Source organism: Haemaphysalis longicornis, unplaced genomic scaffold, assembly GCF_048455015.1.
Source record: "Haemaphysalis longicornis isolate Haplotype H1 unplaced genomic scaffold, Haemaphysalis longicornis Haplotype H1 scaffold_12, whole genome shotgun sequence".
NCBI classification, from domain to species: domain Eukaryota; kingdom Metazoa; phylum Arthropoda; class Arachnida; order Ixodida; family Ixodidae; genus Haemaphysalis; species Haemaphysalis longicornis.
Window position 1 is genome coordinate 45,738,148 of NW_027526225.1, and position 20,157 is coordinate 45,758,304.

The 20,157-nt window shown below is 47.9% G+C and overlaps 1 protein-coding gene across 1 annotated transcript in view; it reads left to right on the forward strand.

Annotated features, from left to right (window-relative positions):
• LOC144162587 (glycine dehydrogenase (decarboxylating), mitochondrial) overlaps positions 1 to 20,157 on the forward strand; it is a 74,561-nt gene that overhangs the window by 18,517 nt on the left and 35,887 nt on the right. The window contains exons 3-7 of the mRNA XM_077693185.1: positions 8,080 to 8,380; positions 11,470 to 11,547; positions 12,741 to 12,888; positions 17,066 to 17,262; positions 19,319 to 19,521. Of these exons, the coding sequence (XP_077549311.1) occupies positions 8,080 to 8,380; positions 11,470 to 11,547; positions 12,741 to 12,888; positions 17,066 to 17,262; positions 19,319 to 19,521 (927 nt within the window). The remainder of the gene's footprint in view (positions 1 to 8,079; positions 8,381 to 11,469; positions 11,548 to 12,740; positions 12,889 to 17,065; positions 17,263 to 19,318; positions 19,522 to 20,157) is intronic.

The window sequence follows — 20,157 nt, forward strand, 5'->3', positions numbered from 1 at the left end:
TGGCAGAAGCAAAATGAGCTCGATACTGCCGATTGTTTTGCGACATGGTCACCAGCCCATCCTTGACGCGTCCGATCTCTTCCGGCGATCAACTTGGCTTTAGAAAAAAAAAAGCTTTGCAGCGTTAAGTACGTTTACAGTGTCGACAAAAGTGCAGGGACGGTGACGGCGCTCTGCCACTTGCAGGCTCACCGATCGATGGTCGCACCAAGTGAAATTTGAAGTGAAAGCTTCTTGTTTAAACTAGTACACTTGGTGACAAGTACGTTTCAACAGCAGGCGATCAAAAAAAAAAGGTAACGCAAGCGGCGATTAACGTGCGGAAAAGTTAGCGAGTCCGGCGGGCTGCAGGCCCGTCTGCAGCGCTGCCCCGCGCTTTTGCGTACGTGCATGCGTACTATGCGTGTGCTTTCATTAAACACTGCTGGTTTGCGTCGCCGTTACGACTACATGGTGCAGCGCTAGCTTGCCGTTTCGTTGCGTGGTTCAGCGACAAAATGCAGCGAGCGCCAGAAGCGTGAAATATGTGTTGTGATTCCGAAAGTAGTGGCAGTAAAACAAAGTGGTCGGGCGAACTTAGTGGCCGCCCTCTTTCTTCGTTTGCTCTCACTTTATTTAATTACGCTCTTGCATCACATATCCCCAGTTCGCACTTAAGAGACTAGAATGAGGGTTGGCAACGTGTTCAGGTGTAGTGCCAAGTTGCATGAAGTCGTCACGGCGGAGGGCTGGATGGCAAATCAGGTGGGAGTGAAAGGGGGGCTTTGAAGGCAAAGAGAAAAAATTCAGCGGATTGCCAATAATAAAGTGCGAATATGGGGAACAATACAGCTGGAAACGATCAATGTCCTGTCCTTGCCTCCCCGTCAAACACTATTTGAGGTCGAAACTGGCGTGTTGGCGTTCAGATTGTTAGTGACAAGGGGAGGGGAGGGGGTTCTGACGACGTGCTGGGGGCCGCATAATACAGCCCCGCGGGCCACATTCGGCCCGCGAGTTGTAGGTGGCCGACCCCTGCAGTAGATATAACCAACACAGTCCGTGACGATCGCATGTAAATATTTGGGCCGCGCACCGTGTATGTGGCTGTGTTATGTTATGTAAGTATAGAATTACACATCTCTGCAATAGCGGGCATGCAATTTGGTGCTTGTTTTGCGTCCTTTAATTGCGCTTAATTTGTTTATTTGACGCTATTACATCACCTACTCGCTAGCATACATGCACCCTGCCGTTCGTAAACTGTATGGCGTACAAGAATCATTTAGTTTGCGAATATACAAAATAAAATTTCCACTCGTTTTCAAGGTGGTGCCAGACCAGCAGTGTCAGTTGAGTCGGCTTCGCTTCTCGCGTCCTCTTGCATATGCTCCCGCTGAAGCAGCCATTAAGAGTTACCACGCTATAGGATGAGCGGCATTCTGTGTTAATGGTATACTTGCGAAATGTTTCTTTGTCGACGGTAGGCAAGAAGAAAGAACTATAATGATCATCCGGAATTTAGTTAGACCACCCGACTTGGGGATACTGTCCCACGTCGCTAAGACCGCGACAGCTCGCTCAAAAGAAAGTCGATAAATCGGCTTGTTGTAGCGGATATTATTTTGTTTAGCCTCTGCAACTACTTTAAGGGCATTTTATTCAGTATGCAGTCATTTAAACGTACCACAACGTGATTAAATTAAGTGCAACCAACTTTCGCTCTGGCTTGTAATTGAAAACACACGGAGAGCGCCGGTGAGGGTCATCTGCTTTTATACTACCCAGAGGTGTCGGCCACTAGGGGCGCTGCATGTCGTCGAAAAAAAACCCTGGAGACTTATAGGGCAGAGAAACGGGATTTCTATGGCAATACGAGAGGCAGTGCGTTGCTCTTCGAGGCACGGGCAGGGTGCCTGAGAACCCGGGCGCACGGGTAGCTACAGGCAGCAGGATGAAACGTGTGCATGCTGCGGCAGTGATCGGGAAACTATAGACCATGTTGTCAGGAGCTGCACAGAGATAGGCCACCGCGGGGTGAGGGGGAAACGACGCTGGCGGAGGCCTTGGGATTTGGGGAGAGGGGGAACCTCAACTTCAAGGCCATAGAGGTGAGGCGACTGGAGTGGTGGTGGAGGAAAAGTAGGGAAGGGATGTGTACGCAGGCGGAGTAATCATGCGGACGAGAATTTAGAACAGCGAGGGGAGAAAAAATGGGGGTGGGGCGATGAGTTTAAAACCGAAAAGTGGGAGAGATGGGAGAGAGGAAGCAAATCTATAGGTTAGCTGGGAGTAGGGCAAGTAAACGTAATAAAACAGGCAAGTCGGTTGCTGACAACCGACGCCCCGATTCAAAGGGAAAGCCACTAATCATCATCATCGTCACGCCAGCGCAATCGCTCTTTTTTTGGGGGGGTCCTAGTAAAGTCATTCGTGCAAAAACTGTTGGGCGTAAAAATATGAAAAGCCTTCGAACATTGAGCCCCGTATATGTGCTTTTAAATGATTTACAGGATTAAAAAATAACGAGTGTGAATGCGAAATTTAAATTGCCAAATACGGAACTTTCGTAAATTTTAGATAAAATTGTTCAAAAAGTGTTTATATCTCTCAAGAAAGGCTTGTTCAGGACATTTCATGCCATGGTTTGCGCGTACTTTAGCAATATTCTAAGTGAAAATCAAAGTCCTGGCCTTGAGCGTATTCTAGCTACAAAAATTTTCTTACAACGCTTAGAAACCATGAGTAAAAGTAGTTCGCAGCCGCTGGTGTTCAAGGCTGTTTTCTTTTTCCTCGTCGGTCTCAGAACATAGGTCTACCAACTCTACATCATACACAGACTCACTGATGCTACTGATATCGCAAAAATCAACCGATGATTGTGTTGAACCTCACGATTTGTGACATCTGCTAGACCGCGACGGACCCGGGCGCGCAGTCATCTAGCTTCAGTTTCCCGACTGGCTTTCAAATCGCCATCTAGCTCAAGAAATACGAACTACGCGTTAAACGACAGCTTATTAAAGACGATAGTCTTTCTTGGGCTACTTAAACCCAGAAATTTTGGTCTGTCTGTATGTCTGTCTGTCCGTCTGTCTGTCTGTGACTCGATTCAGCCACCCTTTTTTCTTCCTTTATTACCGGTCTTCGACAGTGCAACACAACATAAAGGTACTACAGAAAACACACAATCTACAAAAAGGCCGCCATGCCATGGTGGACTGGCGTTGTCATTTAAAATTCCCTAAGCATGGCGAGGGGTTCCACCCTTGGCAACCACTCAGGAACAGAAAACTTTGCTCTCTGAATTTCAATGAACTTGGAAACAGTTTCGCGGAAATATTGTCGCGTCGGCCGCGCGTCTACATCACAGTTGAGCCATGCCATGCGCGACCGCCAAATACTGTGCAGGCCCAACAACATGACGAGATCGTACGGCACCCCATCCTCTCTCTCGATACATAAAAACCGTATTCCATGGGGGTTCAGTGGAAAGTCCTTTCGCAGTGTCCTTTGGAGGACATCCCATAGAAACACCGCTGCCCAACAATGGAGAAAGACATGCTCCACCGTTTCCGGTTGTTTGCAAATAGAACAGTCAGTTCCTCATGGCATAGAAATCCCCTTACCCTCCATCCATGTTGCAACTGAACGCGTACCCGTGTGTAGTTTAAAGAAAAAAGACTTCGCTCCTGGTGATACTTCCATTCGCTTAACCCTTTTTAGAACATCTTGTCCTGGGCCTGCACAGTATAAAACTCTATACATTGGTACAGGTATGGCCAAATCGCATACATCCTTATATAATTTTTTCCGCGTGACATTAGCCAAATAGTGCATCGAAAATCGAGCAAACAGAAAACGGGATGACACAACAATCTCTTTAAAGTATCCATAGATACCCCCTGTCATACTACTACTCGTAGAAACTACAAATTCGGGCAAAGCCCGCATTAGCCGCACTTGAAGTACTGTGCGCAGAAAAGGGTCTTGAACGTCCCGCAAAAACAGAAATCGATTCACAAGCTGTCTTACAAAAAGGTGCGTCAGCCCTAAGCCACCATCGCGGGTTCGTCGAAACAAATTCATTCGACTGGTCCTCTCCCAAGTAGAATTTTTTTTTTTGTATTTATTGCCTGTCTTTGACAATTCACAACAGATTACATCTCAACACTGCAAATATGTACACATACAAGCGGTGCAGTTGCCAGCCACTACAGGGCTGACTTTGTCCATTTAAAATGCCTTCATATTGATTAGTTGCTCTATTTGCGGCAGCCAATCAGGTAGTTCTTGGTAGAACTTAATAACTTCAACAAATCGCCCAATGCTCTCTTTGAAATACTCCCTTGCACATCGCGCATCAACATCACTGTACAACCTTGCTGTACGAGAGCGCCATATACTATGGAGACCCAGTGCCATGACTAAATCGTAAGGCACTCCATCCTCATTGTCTATTGCAAGGAAACGTATACCGTGAGGATCTAGAGGAAAATCTTTGTGTAATGTCCTCTGTAGCACATCCCAAAAATATACTCCCTCCCAACAATGCAAAGCCCACACAAATACAGCGAACACGCGGTGAAGTCGTTGTATATTCACCCGAGAACAAATTCAGCCACCCGGCCAAAGCAAAACAATGCCTGCGCAATAGTCTTATATAGTCACAGCTAAATCTACCCGTCTATGTCCGGTGCAATGTTCATACTTGTCAACATTGTTGAAGAAGAACAAGACATTACGCAAATATGAGACAACAGATCAATACAGAAGTGATATTTGCAGTGTTCCTTTATAAAAAATCAAACATGCTTGACTTTTGCGAAATTAAATACTTCATCAACTGCGGAAAAAGAATTCACTCCGCCGTCGCCTGCTGTCGCCCGCGCCACTATAGCTTCTGGCGCCATTTTAAGAAATCAACCGGCAACAGTTACGCAAGGTTCCACTAGATAGGTTTCACGTTCTGCTTGCAACGCACGTGGAGTAGGGAAACGCGGTTCTATAAACGTTGAAGTAGGGCGCCTCGATTCACGCTCGTTTTCGCCGTACGGCAGAGTTCGCATCGAGACACCCGGTTTGGAGCAGTGGAACGCGGGAAATTTAAAATGATTTAAGCAAACATTTGGCGTCTTTACCTTGGGAGGAGCGCGACGCAAGAGGAGCAACATGAGAGGTGAGCGGGAAAGCGAAGGGAGGCATTTACTTCGCAAAAGCCGATAAAGATGATCGTCTTTTGACGGCATTTGCAACGAAAGGAGCAGATACGCGGCCAATTTTTTTTCTCCCGTAACATGGCAGATGGCATCACAAGTTTTCAAGTGCCCAGCGCTTATTTCAAATCGCCGTCTGAAAGTATACCATGAGCCGGTCATAATGTCTAATGGCGCGGTACGGCAAAAATTAATATACACCTAACAACATACCCAGTCAGGGGGATAGGCCAGTGACGATGACAGCCGCGGTGAGAAGGTGTAAATCCACCAGATCCAACTTGCCTGCGACGCCAACGCACCACGCCGCATTTGTCACGTATCAACTCGGCGGAATTGCCAGTGGCGATGACAGCTGTCGTCGGATGTTCACGGCTGATTCCCCAGTCCCCCCTGGCAGCGATGTCAGCAAACCCAGCCACGCGCAAGCTTTCACACCTCAAGGAACAGTGATGCTCGCGCATTCTCACATCATAGGAGGTAGCCGAGGTGCCGCCGTAAGGCATTCTGTTTTTGTTTTGAAGCATCGAGTTATATAAAATTGACTGGGATTGACTTTACGTAACGGGTGAAAAATTATTCATGATATAAAACACAGCGCAAGATAAACAGACGCAAGAAGGAGAAACGGCGGCAGGGATGTAGGGAAGCAATGCGCATATAAACAAGTTCCCGAACAACGTACACGTCATCACGTGTCCTGGCGGAAAGATGCAATCAACCAGAAGTGCTCGAATGGTTTGCGGAGTTAGCACTTGGGGTTGATTGTCTCCTTTCACCGGGATATGTGACCACGTGTTTTTTTTTTTGTGTGTGTGTGTGGCTTACAGGCATGATGTGGTCGGGATAAAACAACTTTAGGAAAAAATACATGGCATCTCAATATTACGTAGCTGCACGTTTCAGTCCGTGACTACGTTACTAAAAATAAATATGGTATAGGTAGCACAGCGCTCAACAACAAGGTTTCGCCCAGTACGCGGCAGGTACAGCTCAGGGTTGAAGATACAGTGAAGAATACAGCACGCTGACTAGCATCGAAATAATAGCTGTGGAAGTTTTAAATGGTGGGTACAATCTGATCTACAAACATGATAACGTGGTACTGTGGACGAAATTCCCAACAGGAGCAACCTGAATTACGTCAGGAGGAAGCAGATTTGATTGCTGTATTGTACTGGTAGAGAATTTTGGTAGGTGGTTGTGCGCGAGCAGGTTTCATTGCCCTTTTACTCCCGTCATGAATCTAAACAAGCTATCCCAGCTTGCCGCCCTTCTGTTGAACAATAAAGCCGGCCGCCTGCGTGAAAACATTCTGCTTTTGTTTTATGTATTTTTCTTTAGCTGTGTCCTGTACGCTGTTTCCTTTTTGTCCACTAACGATAGTGGCGATAAACAGCCCTGCTTGGAGCAGACTCGTCGTTTATGCAAGCCACCGCACCAGCGGAACGAGGTTATCAGCGTCCGCCGGGCTGTGTTGCAATAACCCCACTCTTCAGATTACATTTGGGTTGGGCGTTGATGGCCTCGTACAAGCGCGAACGGCAGGATGCGTACCATGGCCTGTGGAAAGCCAACCCAAACGTGCAAATTGTAAGATTCATGCGAAGAATGTATGAATAAATTCATTGAACAAAGTGAGGCAGCGTGGCTCGATTGGGAAAGGGGGAATATGAAAGAGGTAAAGTACTTCACAGATTTGATGTCCACTACGGCGCAAGCAATTCCTTGTCACAAAATCATGCCAGCCTGAACGGTAGGATGCCTCGTTTGATGGATAGGTCCACTGACCACATGAGAGGACCAGAGCTTCTTTAGTCAAATCAACCCCAATTTTTATTTGGTCATAAATACATATGCCCACGAGGCAAGCCGAAAGGAGGTCCACACGTCTCCTGACGGGGCCAACGCCTCGCGGGTACAGATAGTACAGCAGTGTAAGTACGTACACCATTGGTCAAAATTTTCTCCGCCAAACCTAAGCCTTCTGGACCACAATAATTCAAAGAATAAGCTTTATCTTTTAATGTGACAAATATTGTATGACACTGAGAAAGAGAGGTGTTTTCACTGGCTTTCCGGCATAAAACGTTTCAGCCTCGCTAGGGACATAAGCTTGTACAATGAATTTTTTACGGCCTGTGCAGTTTCCGCATGTCCTAAAAAATTTTGACAAAGAATGTAAATTTTCAATCAACACGGTGCCTTAAAGCTTAACAGGAACGGTAAGGACTACACAGCCATACATACAGTACATCCCTTGGTACATTAACAATAATGGAAAATTGGGGCAATATGCAGAATAAATATATCCCACCATCCATAGTAACAAAAATGTTGCCATCCTTTGCTAAATAAAGTTGACAGAAGCGCCAAAGCTGAAGTGCATGCAACCTTCCCTGAAGGTGCCTCCAATCAATCGGCAAACCCCAAAGACCCCAATCACAAACGAAGAGCGAACCCATGCGACGATTTTTCCCGCATAAAGTAAATGCATCCACGAACGATCTAAATTTATACCCATACGTTGTTTATGAGATAAAGGTGCACTATTGTACTCATTCTTCATGCTCAATGCGTGTATTGTGTTATCTGAAAACGTTCATTTTCAGCGGTTTTTCAAATAACCATTTCGACATTATGGAAGCCCGGTTTCACGCACTTGCCGGGTGTCCAGAGATCTCATCAGAACTTTTTGGTCGACCAACCGGTCTAGAGGGAAATGCATTAGTTTTTTGACAGGACGTCATCGGTCCGACTAAGAAAGCTTTCGCTTTAATGACACTCAGCACGTTCGTCTTCTTTGTCGGGTAGGAGGGAGGATGCGAATTCTCAGTTTGTGACGTCATCAGTTTTTGCGCACCGTCCTCCTCCTGTCACGCAGGCGAGGAAGAGCTCCTGGAGCGTGCCCGCGAGCTGGCCTCGCGCAACGCGGTGTGGCGCTCGTACATCGGCATGGGCTACTACGGCTGCCTGCCCCCGGCCACGGTGGTGCGCAACGTGTTCGAGAACCCGGGCTGGACGACTCAGTACACGCCGTACCAGGCCGAGATCGCGCAGGGACGTCTCGAGAACCTGCTCAACTACCAGACCATGGTGGCCGACCTCACGGGCCTTGACCTCGCCAACGCCTCTCTGCTCGACGAAGGCACTGCGGCCGCTGAAGCCATGGGGCTCTGCACCAGGTAGAGTGCTCGATGAGGCCGAGTTCTTTATGGGCACCCCTTTCTTTGATTACAGGGCTGTCTTCTTAACTCTCCCCATTCGCCATACTTGGACACATGAATTTGCCAGAGTGGCGCTAACTCAACAAATTTTCCACGGGTTGCTAGCAGCTGAGTGACTGCACGTGTCCTTAGGACTTTGAAATGCAGCATTCTTAAGTGCTGCACTTTGCACAGTTTGATGTCGTGCCCGCCGTGATCTTCTGGAAGAATCATGCTCAGATTATGCAGCCCAAGGGTAAACTGCTTGAAGCACCCAGATTTATACCGCTTGAAGCCAAGGGCAAGAGATCTGGGAGCTTTTTTATTCGTACGATATGCCGCCTACCTCACAACAAAAAATGCCACCGTAAGTTTGTTCCTATGCACGTACATCACGGCATTCGAGTGTCAACCGAGCGAAGAGCCCTAGGGAATCCCCATTTCGAAGCTTACTATTTCCCAGGTATTACCGCCACACCTAAACGTACGATTCCCGTTGCGCTGCTGTGAACATGGGGAATGAATAGGCCGTTTTTGTAGCAAAATAGAAACGAGAGTAGTATGTGCCTTATGGTTTGCGACGAACGATACCGGTCCTCGCATACCGCGAGGACCGGTATGCGAGCAACTATAAGTAGGTACGTTATGCGGGCGAGAAACGGTATAGATTAGAGGAGAGGACTTCGTATGCAAGGAAGGGCGAAGAAAGTATTCCTGGGGGAGAGGGGTGAGCAGGGACAAAAGCGAAAAGAAAAATCAACGCACTTGTATACTCGCATCTTCAATTCATTGAACAAGAAGGGTTTCTAGTAGTCAAGAGTTCTACGATTGTTCCTCTGGTCAGGTATCATGATGAGGACGAAGATGCGGTCACTGACCAAGTCAAGGTGAAAACACAGAGACGTTTCGGAACCCGTCCCTGACCAAGTCAGGGCGAAAAAACACAGACGTTTCGTAACCAGTACGGGGTTCCTTGATCACACTAAGCAAACAAGAGCCGTAAGTCCGTTACGGCTCTTACGACTCTTACCTGCAAGAAAACCTGCCTGTTTAGCGCGATCAAGGAACCCGTACTGGTTGCGAAACGTCTCTGTGTTTCCACCCTGACTTGGTCAATCACCGTATCTTCGTCCTCAAGAAGTGTTTCTTTGTTACATTTCTTTACATACTGAGATGTTGGGCTGTGTGTAGGCCACGCAGAGAGCAACTTGTGGCCGTACTTTAAGATATTGCCCAGGCTGTTACACGATCAGAATGCCATAATTCAGAGTTGTCGGGAGCGTCTGATTTGACTGTAGAAATGGATGCATCTGTCAGCGGAAGTTTATGAGGTGCCTTGCGGGTTCGCAAAATCAGATCGACAGCCGCTGCCCGCGGCAGTTCGTGCTTTGTAAATCAGATTTTGCACGTCAGTGCGTGGTCAGACTGTTCCCTGTCGCCAGCTTAGTCTCTCTGTGTGCACTGCTGTATCGCTGCACAAATGACACGGCCGGCTTGTTTAAACAAGAACGGGCTGTGATTCACGACGGAATAGCCGCCACTGACGCCCGCAAGCGTGTGCAGAAAATGGGTAGAACCAAGGGGCAGGACAGCTTTATCGAACTATGTTATCATAATTATCGTAAATTATTTCCGCCTCGGCAGAGGTCACGTGGCAGGCGGCTTGGATGAGGGGGCAAACTAAACAAGATGAACCAGAGGCGTCTTCCCTATAAAAGTTAACACTGTGAAATTAAGCAAGAAAGCGCTTTCTGCGAACACTACTGAAACCCTGTAAAGATTTTTTTTTTCACAATATGATTCCGTAATCGCTTTCCACAATACTTTCTCAACTTTTCGCGTTCAAAAGAGAAGTGGCACTATATTTGACGACGAACAACCTGGCTGCACATGTTTCAGAAATAATTGAGTCGTGTCTGCATATTATACGCCCTCTGGAGGCGAGGATAGGACGGGCCAGCACTGAGTTCGCTAGAAGGCGCATCTTCGATTCACTTCTGAATATCGGCAGGATGATCGGCCTGGCCCGCCATACAAAGCCTCACGATCCATTCTGCGGTGTAGTTCCGAGCTATGTCTCCCTTCTGTAACCCGTTTCCCTTCTTGTTGTTTGGAAGGCTCGCACTCAGTCAGGGGTTAACCTCTTACATAAAAAATATTTTCAACAGCAGCAACCCTCATCCACGAATTACATTGACAAAAACGGGGGCGGGGAGGAAACGCTCGGTATCACACGACCAAAGATTTTCTTTTTATTAAAAACTACGTAGAACGTTTGAAAAGTTTGTCCGCTTTAAATTATGAATATTTCAACGTGACATCAACGCCCAATGGCTGAGTTTCAGCTCAGAATACAACATCCGTTCTGTCAGCACAATTGTCCCCGTCGTTCTTAAAACGTGACTACCCGAAAACTAATTTTTAAAACACGCCTGGGAATCGCGTTGTCCGGCGTCGTCATGCTCTTAGTTTTGGCTGGAGCGCACTGGTGTTTTCGTGCGCCCTCAACTTTTCAGGGGCTGCATGTTGACCTGCCTCCGCGATAAAAGCCGGTGCTTGTTGAAGGTAGAATCAGCTCCTTGCACTCAATTGCAGTTCGCCGGGAGGTTCAGGCTAAAACCACCAAATAAAGAATTTTTGCATGACTTATTTATTGACTATTCTACACAAAAATCTGGCCTTATTTTCTTACGCTGATTGTACTCAGTGGTATTTTAAGCCTCACCAGTTATTATTCATTAGCTTCATACAAAACCGCATTGGGCGCTACCATTCGAAATGGACGTTGCGGCAATGCTATGGCTGCAGTTTTCAGGACCGCAAACCAGTGGGTGGATTGATTCGAAAGCTAATAGCGGAATCGTCATCGAGTGATGTATGGGATTTACAGGAAAGCTTGATGCAATCAGGGCTAAAGCGTATAAAATGTCTCGGTGCCTATATCTTGATAACTGGACCGCTCCGCTATACTTACTGCAGTAGCTTTTAACCTCTACACCTGCGTGTACTCACAGGAGTGTACGTTTTTCGCAAGGAAGCTCTCACCCCGGTGGTTCACTCTTCCGCAGGGTCACGAAGAAGAAGAAAATGCTCGTCTCAAACAAGGTCCACCCACAGACACTCGCTGTGGTTCAGACAAGAGCCGAGTAAGTACTCCTCTGCCTAATAGCTCTAAGGAAAGGCACTGTAGTAGTATCGATAGTTAAGCCTTCCACACCCTCAGGGAGGCAGGCTCTTAATTTAGGCTGACTAATCAAATACGACATCTGTGGTTTACAAAGCGAATTTGTATTGGTGTCAAAAATACGCACTACAGGTGAAATATTCACTTCAGAAGTAGAAGAGATATATAGACTGTGGACGGGAAAATAGGGATGCTAGACCGAATTCACGTGTACAGATGCGCCCATGTTCTGTCGACGTGTGCAAAACAGGTGCGCGCTACGTGTAAGAGTTGTCACAGAACGTGAAACAGTGAGACCGGGAAGCAAAATAAGTCTAGCTTCCGTCTTTAATGCAATGCCACTCACCCTTACGCCTTCCAGTAGTCGTATGGGTAACATAAGAGCACGACCAACTACTTGGTCGTGCATAAGAGACGCTGTGAATTTTCGCTCCTCAGAAATTTTATTTAACCCTTAAAAGAAATAAACGAATACCCAAGACCACGTAATGCCGCTACTCGGATAGCTGGATCTGTAATAAACCACGTGCTTTATTTGCTCGTTTGTGATAGTATAAGGCACAAACGTGAGTCCTTATACTATCAATTTCGTTGAAGTGCTACTCCAAACATAAAAATTGGTACATCTGTTACTATGATGGTAGCACCCACGTTTTTTGTAACAAGGCTGGGCTATCCTTAAACTTTTAGTGAGTTGTTTCAATGTGTTCATTTTGAGTTTGACCGCAATACTAAGGCTTAATTTTTAATGTGCTAGGTGTAGCTAGTGGGGTAATATCGCAAAAAAGCCTTCCACCAGTCGCATTTCCATCGCGTGCACTAAGTGCATGTGCTGCCATAACCTGAAAGAGAAACCTTTTAGAAGACTTGCGTTGTTTTCCCTCAACATCCTTTCAGTTTGAATAGAGCGTCTCGTCTGGTTCAATGAAGGCAATTTGGAGCTGCTCACTTAGGAGTTTTGTACAATTCCTCGTATGATAACTTTCTTAATTAGTTAATTCTTAGTTAATTCTTTCAGGAACGGGTCGAAGCTTTCAACGCATTTCTTTTCTCTTGTTTGTTGTGTTCTTAGGTAACCTCACCATCTACTATAACGTGTGGCCGAAGCTTGAAATTAAAAATTACCCCTTAATACTCTCCTGTCGTCATTGTTAGCTCCATGGACATTGAGGTCGTGGTGTCAGACCGAGCGGGCATGGACTTCTCGAAGGGCGACGTCTGCGGAGTCCTCTACCAGTACCCAGACACCGAAGGCTCCATCGAGGACTTCCAAGACGTCATCAAGGCCTGCCACGACGCTAAGGTAAGCGCTCGGCCTCTTGCACAAGCCGTTTCTGAACCCGAAGTCACCCCCCCCCCTCCCACAAAAAAAAAAGAAACAAACAAAAACTTTACCATCCCTTCTTGAAAAAAACGTTGGTAGAAGCGCGCCAGCATCTCTCTTCATAACCTTCGCCGAAAGTGCGTCAAATGGATCGCCAGCCGTTCAAAGACTCAAATCGCAAATGAAGAACGAAGCCATGGAACGATTTTTCGCGCACTAAGAAAACGCATCTACGAACGATGTGAACGTATACCGATGCGTGGTTTATTACAGGTAAAGGTACACTATCGTACTTCTTCATGATCGGTGTGTGCCTTATGGCGTATTCCGTTGGCCGCTCCGGTCCTTTGGCTCGGAGTCGCCAGATGCCAAGGCGGCTCGCAATCAGAGCGCGAGAAGCAGCGTACCAACCGAATGCATCGGGGATCTCGGGGCAGCGCGCCTATAGCGCCACCGTGCAGCCAGCGCAGGAAGCCGCCGGGTAAACATTCCTGCGCTGCACCGACAAATGGGGCCGACCCGTTAAGTGGCCAAACCACGGCGTTTTGTGTCACGTGACCCGTCCTCCCGGCCAGATCGCGCCACGCTCTCACTTCGAAGTCAGAGCGGTCGGGAGCGCTCCAAGTCGGGGGCTGACGCTCCGAAAGAACCAACCGAAGTTAGTTCGAGCGCTCGAATTCTACCAACAGAAGGCGCGGCCGCTTTTCAGAGCACTCCAGATATCACGCACCCGCCGCGAGTCCAAAGATCTTATCAGAGCTTTTCAGTCGACCAACCGGTCTGTGGGGAAATTCAGTTTTTTGACAGACCACAATCCGTTCCACTAAGAAAGCGTTCGCGTTAAAAGCTTTCGCTTTAAAATGGCCGCGTATCTGGTCACTTCGCCGCAAATTTCGTCGAAAGAGGATAGCCAAGTGCCGCCCCTGCAACGTAAATGCCTCTTTTCTATTCACGGCCCACCTTTGACGCTCCTCTCCTTCCGCCTCACTCCTACCGCGATAAACACGGTGGAGGCTTGATCAAGTCAATTCAATTTTCCCGCGTTCCTCTGCTTGAACGCCAGTTATTGGAAATTTTTTTACCGGTAGATTTTGAATACCGCCACGAGGTCTGAGCACGGGTGCGAGCGCTTTTTTGCATCATTGGGTGAAAACATTGTTTTCAACGCGTACTTTGTATTGGCGCAAAAATCAAGTCCGCATCTATTTTGAAATAAAAGAACACTGCGAATACTTGTTAGGCGTTGATACTTTGCTCCAAATGCGGGCAATGTTTTCTTTTTCTTTTCGCTCAACAATGTTGACAAATACGAAGTGTGGTACTACATTAGTGGTTCAGAAAAGTCGTGCCTTCACAAAGTTCTAGCTTCAGAACATTCATTACTTTTGTCCGCGTGGCTGAATCGATGGACAGAGACAGGCAGGCCACAATTTTCGGGTTTAAGTAGCCTGGAGAAATTACGCCTTCAAAATTACAGAAAGATCCCTTCGCCGACCGTTAAGAATGCCTAAGCATCTCGCTCATTTCATTTTCTGATTTCGGCCCACAGTCACCCTCAAACACATTCCGTATTCTGATTTGATCGTAGGGTTTAAAGCGCCGACTCAACGCAGGCGATGAGACGCGCTGTAGTGGAGGGCTCTGGATTAATTTTGATCACCTGGGGATCTTTAACGTGCGCCTAAATCTCGTACACACGGGCGGTTTTGCTTTTCGCCTCCATCAGAAAAGCGGCCGCCGCGGCCGTGAATCGAACCCGCGACCTCGTGCTCAGCAGCGCAACGCCTTAGCCACTGAGCCACCGCGATGGTTATTCCGTATTCTTTGACGTCTACTCGGCCCTGCAATAGCCGCACATCCCATTGAACAGTATGCATCAACGGTTACAAACGGCGAGAGTACGAGCGCCCATTCCGGCGTATTTGGGACCACGCGGGAAGGCTAGCTAGCGGGGAGGAGGGGATAATAGCAACAGGGGACGCGCTTTGACGGACGTCTCTTTCGCAACGCCACCCTCCAACTCTCGAAGGCAACTATCCCTGAGTGCTCTCAACTCAGTTTCGCACTGTGCCGCCCGTTGTGACGATACAGCGGTGTGACACTGTTGACGGAGCGTCGCGTACATTTCACCGACGTGCCCCATGCGTTACTCCCGCAATACGAAAGATAACAGTTGGCCGTTTCAAGATAAATAACCCCAATTCTTTCGACACCAAAACATGGATCAACTGAGTAAGGAAGCAAAGAATCAAACAAGCAAGGAAACAATGCAGTCGTCATTCCTCGCACGTGACACGAGGTTGTATGCATTCTTGTGCAATGTGTTCCCAACGTAGGCTAGGCACATGAAGGCACGGTCCTTCGGCGCACTACCTCGCAGGTACAGACCATTCCATCGCACAAGGGAAACCTAGCCTCGCACCCAGATTAAGGGGCACACGGGCACAGTTTCCTCGTCCTTGATATGACTGCCCATGGCCGCGGCGCGAATGTTTCGTAGAGATAGTGTAAATTCCATTTACGAGAGGGGAACTATATACAGGAATTCTAGGGTTTTGATGCCGTGACTGCCCTCTAAGCTCCGCGTGAATACTTCATGTATTTCTCTAATGCGCACGTTAATGAAAAACAAAAGCTGATAAACTGACTTGTTAGGAAGCCTAAACCTTGCACTTCGGAGCAGCAAAGTTTTTGCCTTTTTGGCGAGCCTTCCCTGCACATCTGCTTTAGTGAGTTACCAGAGAAGGACTTTTTTTAATAAGGTCGCAGTGTAAGGTGGTTTGTGCCTGGGAGAGCAGCAGTACGTTCCTCCAGGCTGGTGTCGCAACGTAAGGTAGATAAAAGCTAAATTCCATTCGTTTATTATTGCCGCAACGCCGTTCGGGTTGGACAACTGAGTGTGCAGGAACGAACAGGGCGCTAAACGGATGTACACAGAGACACGAAAGACATATACAAGCGCCAGCGAAGGAGACACGGAAGACATATACAGGCGCCATTTTCGTCTATTCTTCATCGACGTCCGTTTAGCGCCCTTTTGGTCTTTCCATGGAGATGGCCCAACTAGCTCTACAAGTTCTGCATGCTCCCGTCAAAACGTCCGAAGATTCCGTAATAATGCTTCATGATGCCGAATCGGTGAGAAGACATATTCACTATGCTTGTTCAATCTCTATCCAAACCTAGGGCATTGCCTAGGGTACCACTTCGTACTCATACTTGAGCTCGTAGCGGTTGGCATCTGAGGACGGTGCAGAGAAGCTAAGTGTAGTTTCTTTGCGCTTATGTTAAATTGAATGGGTCACCTGGCTTGTGCTACGGTTTTGTACTAGTGCATCGCAAGCCCTGCAGCGCTACACTAAAGCAAGGACATTGCGAAATCTGCTGCCTAAACCGCGCGTAGGCTTGCAACGCCGATTTTTCGAATGCCGTGACTGCACTGGGTTTTCATAGTTTTCGACAAATATCAATACCCCTTTCTTAAAAGAAAGGTGGTTAAAACGCGAAACTTTCTCCTACGCCACCTGAGTCAAGGGTGCGTGTCAAGGAGACGACACGCACAGCGCTGTGCGTGTCGTCTCCTTCTTCTCGTGTCTATCAAATTTGCGCTGTTCCCCTTCTTTTTGCAAGCTTTGGATTTCGGACATTGACTTTGTATATTGGATACATTGGTGTTCGGCAGGAGAAAGCTTCGCGATTCAATCATCTTTCCCTTCACCCACGGTTATCATCATCGTCAGTGAAAGTTGGCTTTCATGTGGACGGTCTTCATCAGTTTAGCAAAAGAGAGCTTCGCTTTAAAAATTTGGGTCTATCGATGAAGCATGGTCCCTATCCCCAGTGACGTCGACATGAAAACCGACACGACAGAGAATGATTGTCCTGCTGCCACTCCGGCTTATTAGAAACCTCCCCGCCGCGTCGCTGCTATGAGTCCTTCCACCTTTGCTGCTGATCCAGCCTTGTCACATATCCCGTCAGAATAAGAAACTTCTTCGTGTAGAGAAGGCCAGGGAAATAAAAAGCGGGTCGCAAAGATACTGGCACATCTGTCTGACATAAATCACACCTTGTGGCAATCCTCATTTCACAATCACATCTTCGCTTCCTTGCGCACTCTTAACCCGTCTTCGCTCCGACGCCGATTCAATGACAGGCCCTGGTGGTCTGCGCCACGGACCTGCTGGCGCTGACAGTGCTGCGGCCTCCCGGAGAACTGGGCGCTGACATCGCCATCGGCACCAGCCAGCGGCTGGGCATCCCGCTCAACTACGGAGGCCCCCACGCGGGCTTCTTTGCGGTCCGGAGTTCCCTCACCAGGATGATGCCCGGCCGTGTCGTCGGCGTCACCAGGTGCGTGTCGTCCAAGCGAGCGCCTCGGCAGCACAACCCTTGCAGCTGGCACATTTTCCCACCGGATTAGCAGGAACATCAAACTTGACTTTAGCGCGAAATATCTCATTTTTTAAAGAAAACTCTTCAAATGGATGTCGAGAGCTTAAGTGTCCCCTTACACTTGAAAAAAAATTCTAGCAGTTGGGACTGCATTACTTTAAACCAAAGTAAAAGCAGACAAGTGTGTAAAGCGTTGCTCCAGCTAAGACTGTGGATGACTGTATGCTCGTTGACGGCTAAGCTAGCGTGTGTGTTCGAAAGTTTGTTCTAAAACTACAGCGCGACAAACATGACGACACAGAAGAGCAACGGAACAAACGCTTGTACTGTCGTTCTTCTGTGTAGAATGGTGTGTATGCCGTTATAATTTTTTTAAAACAAGTATGCAACAGTTTGCCTAACAATGTGTTTTAGTGATGGTGAATGCTTTGTGCGCACTCTGTGCCTGCCTGCCGTTTATAGAATGCGTCGCTAGCGCACATAAGTTCCTCCCACATACAAAGCTGTTTGGATTTGTCCACCCGCAATTGACGATAAATGGCTTGATCAAAATTGCTGATGGGCTGTTTGGTTCGTTGAATTCGCAACATCTAGTAGCGCACAACCGAGAAAACACAGGAAAGACGAACGTGACTCGTGTTGCTGCAACTCTGGTAGTGCATAGTTGCACTGTGCCAGCCCGTCAGTCTGTTGTGTTTTGTCGATTCTGCGATAGCATATTTGGCGAGTGACATAAGGCTGCCGTTCTTAGGACATTCATTCGGCAACATAGACGGCAACGCTCTCCCATACCGTATTTTTTGCTGGTTACGAGCTCTTTCGAAGAGACACACGTCATGGCGTGTCAGTCAGCTACATTTAAAAAAATGTGCCCACGAACTCCGTACATATGGTTAACCAGCGAAGTAGTGACGTGTGCCTGGTGTTTGCCCGTGTGCTATTTCTTCGAATAGTTCACTAAAGTCTTTATCCGTATACTTTGCGTCTTTGTGGCATTTATTTTTGTTTTCGTTCCTGCTGGCGACGTCGCGGATTATAAGCTTCTTCGGAACTAAGTATGACGTGTTGACTATCCATTTCGGCGCAACGTGCGACCGTATGCCATTTCCACGTTGACTCTGCCCGCAGCGCCCCGGCCCTTTCCGCTGTTGCGGCGTGATCTTTGCTTCACGCCGCAGCTTGCTGCGCATGCGCTCTCCGGCGAGAAGGTAACCCAGCCACAGTCTCTCCCCTCACTTCTAACTCCTCTTCAGCCTGCTTTTTAAGTGCAGAGCGCTTTATGGGCTCGCCTTGTCGTCGTAGCTCGCTAACGGTCGATGCGACTGCTGGAATCTGGCGGCGCAGCGAGATAACGGACCCAAGTAGAGCCTTCTGTACTGGCGTCAGGGTGTCACCCTGAGGCTTCGAAAGCCAACCGGTTTAAATAGTCGTAACCGTTCAAACCTTGTGAAGCGCTGGCGCTTGTCATACATCTTCCCTTTGTTCAGCGCAAAGAAAACTGCAGGCAAAATTTGTGCGTGTAACCGGCAGCCCCCGCGTTCATTTAGTTAGGAACACTCGTTGGGTTGATTTTTACGATAGTAAGGAAAAAAAGCGGCCTCGCAAGAAAAAAGTGGCGTGTTCGAAATGACTCAAACAGCTCCAGCATACGAAATTAAAGCAAGCACAAAAAGAAGAGAACTGCGCTGACGCAGTTTCAGACATGGGGCGTGCGAGCACTGCGCAGGCGGGATAATTGAAATGCATTGAGTGGCAGCAGCGAGCGGATCACATCGCTGCAGCTCATTATGGCGAATCACTGCTCTGCACTTCCTACAGCTTTCACATTGAGTGGAACGGCTTTTTCTCGCATGCTTATCGCGTTGTGCCGGAGGAGTTTTCTGCGTACATGGGACAAGTGCATTTTCTTTTCGTGTAGCCATCGTAAGCTTCGCTTTAGGAAATGACCGTAGCGTACCTCGCTCGACTGTGATAAATGCTGTCGCACTCGAAACCAGTCCTTCGTGTTCTGCAGGGACGCCACGGGCGGCCGGGCGTACCGGCTGGCGCTGCAGACTCGCGAGCAGCACATTCGCCGGGACAAGGCGACCAGCAACATCTGCACGGCGCAGGCGCTGCTGGCCAACATGTCGGCGCTGTACGCCATCTACCACGGGCCCAATGGGCTGCGAGACATCGCGACCCGGGTGCACAACGCCACGCTGCTCTTGGCCAGGGGTAGGCAGGGAATTCGTATGGCCACGCGCTTGGGCTCAACGCTCTTGCCTCGTCTGTCCGCAACGAACGCGCGACGTATTACTAATGCGTAGCATTCTTTGTCGAGTATCCCCACAGCCGCCGTGTAACGCCCTACGTTTGCACAAAAATGCAGAACAGGCGAAAGTAACACATTTATTCGTTATACAAGTATAAGTGGAGTACAAGTGGAGTGTAATTGAAGCATAAGAATAAGTGAGCATAATTGGCTGAAAAGAGTTTTTGAACAAAAATACAAAATAAAATTTTACAAACACGAACTGACGCAATCAAAAATATGCACCTTATACATCCCTCCCACCACCACCACCAATAGTACGCAGGCTAGTTTAAGAAATCCCAGAAAGGAACGTCGGAAACAGGAATAACAATATTGCGAAAACATCACAATGCCTTGGATCTGCACAAAAATACAATGTTGCCGAAATTAAGGAAGTTATTCGGGTGATAGCGTAAATGTATATCACAACCAAGAAGAAACAGGAATGTTTTGAATCAATAACACAACCCAACGTATCTGGCCACTCACAACGAATTCTGGCCATAAAATATCACAATGAAGACAAGCCGCGTATGAATTGTGCGCATTAGTAGGCA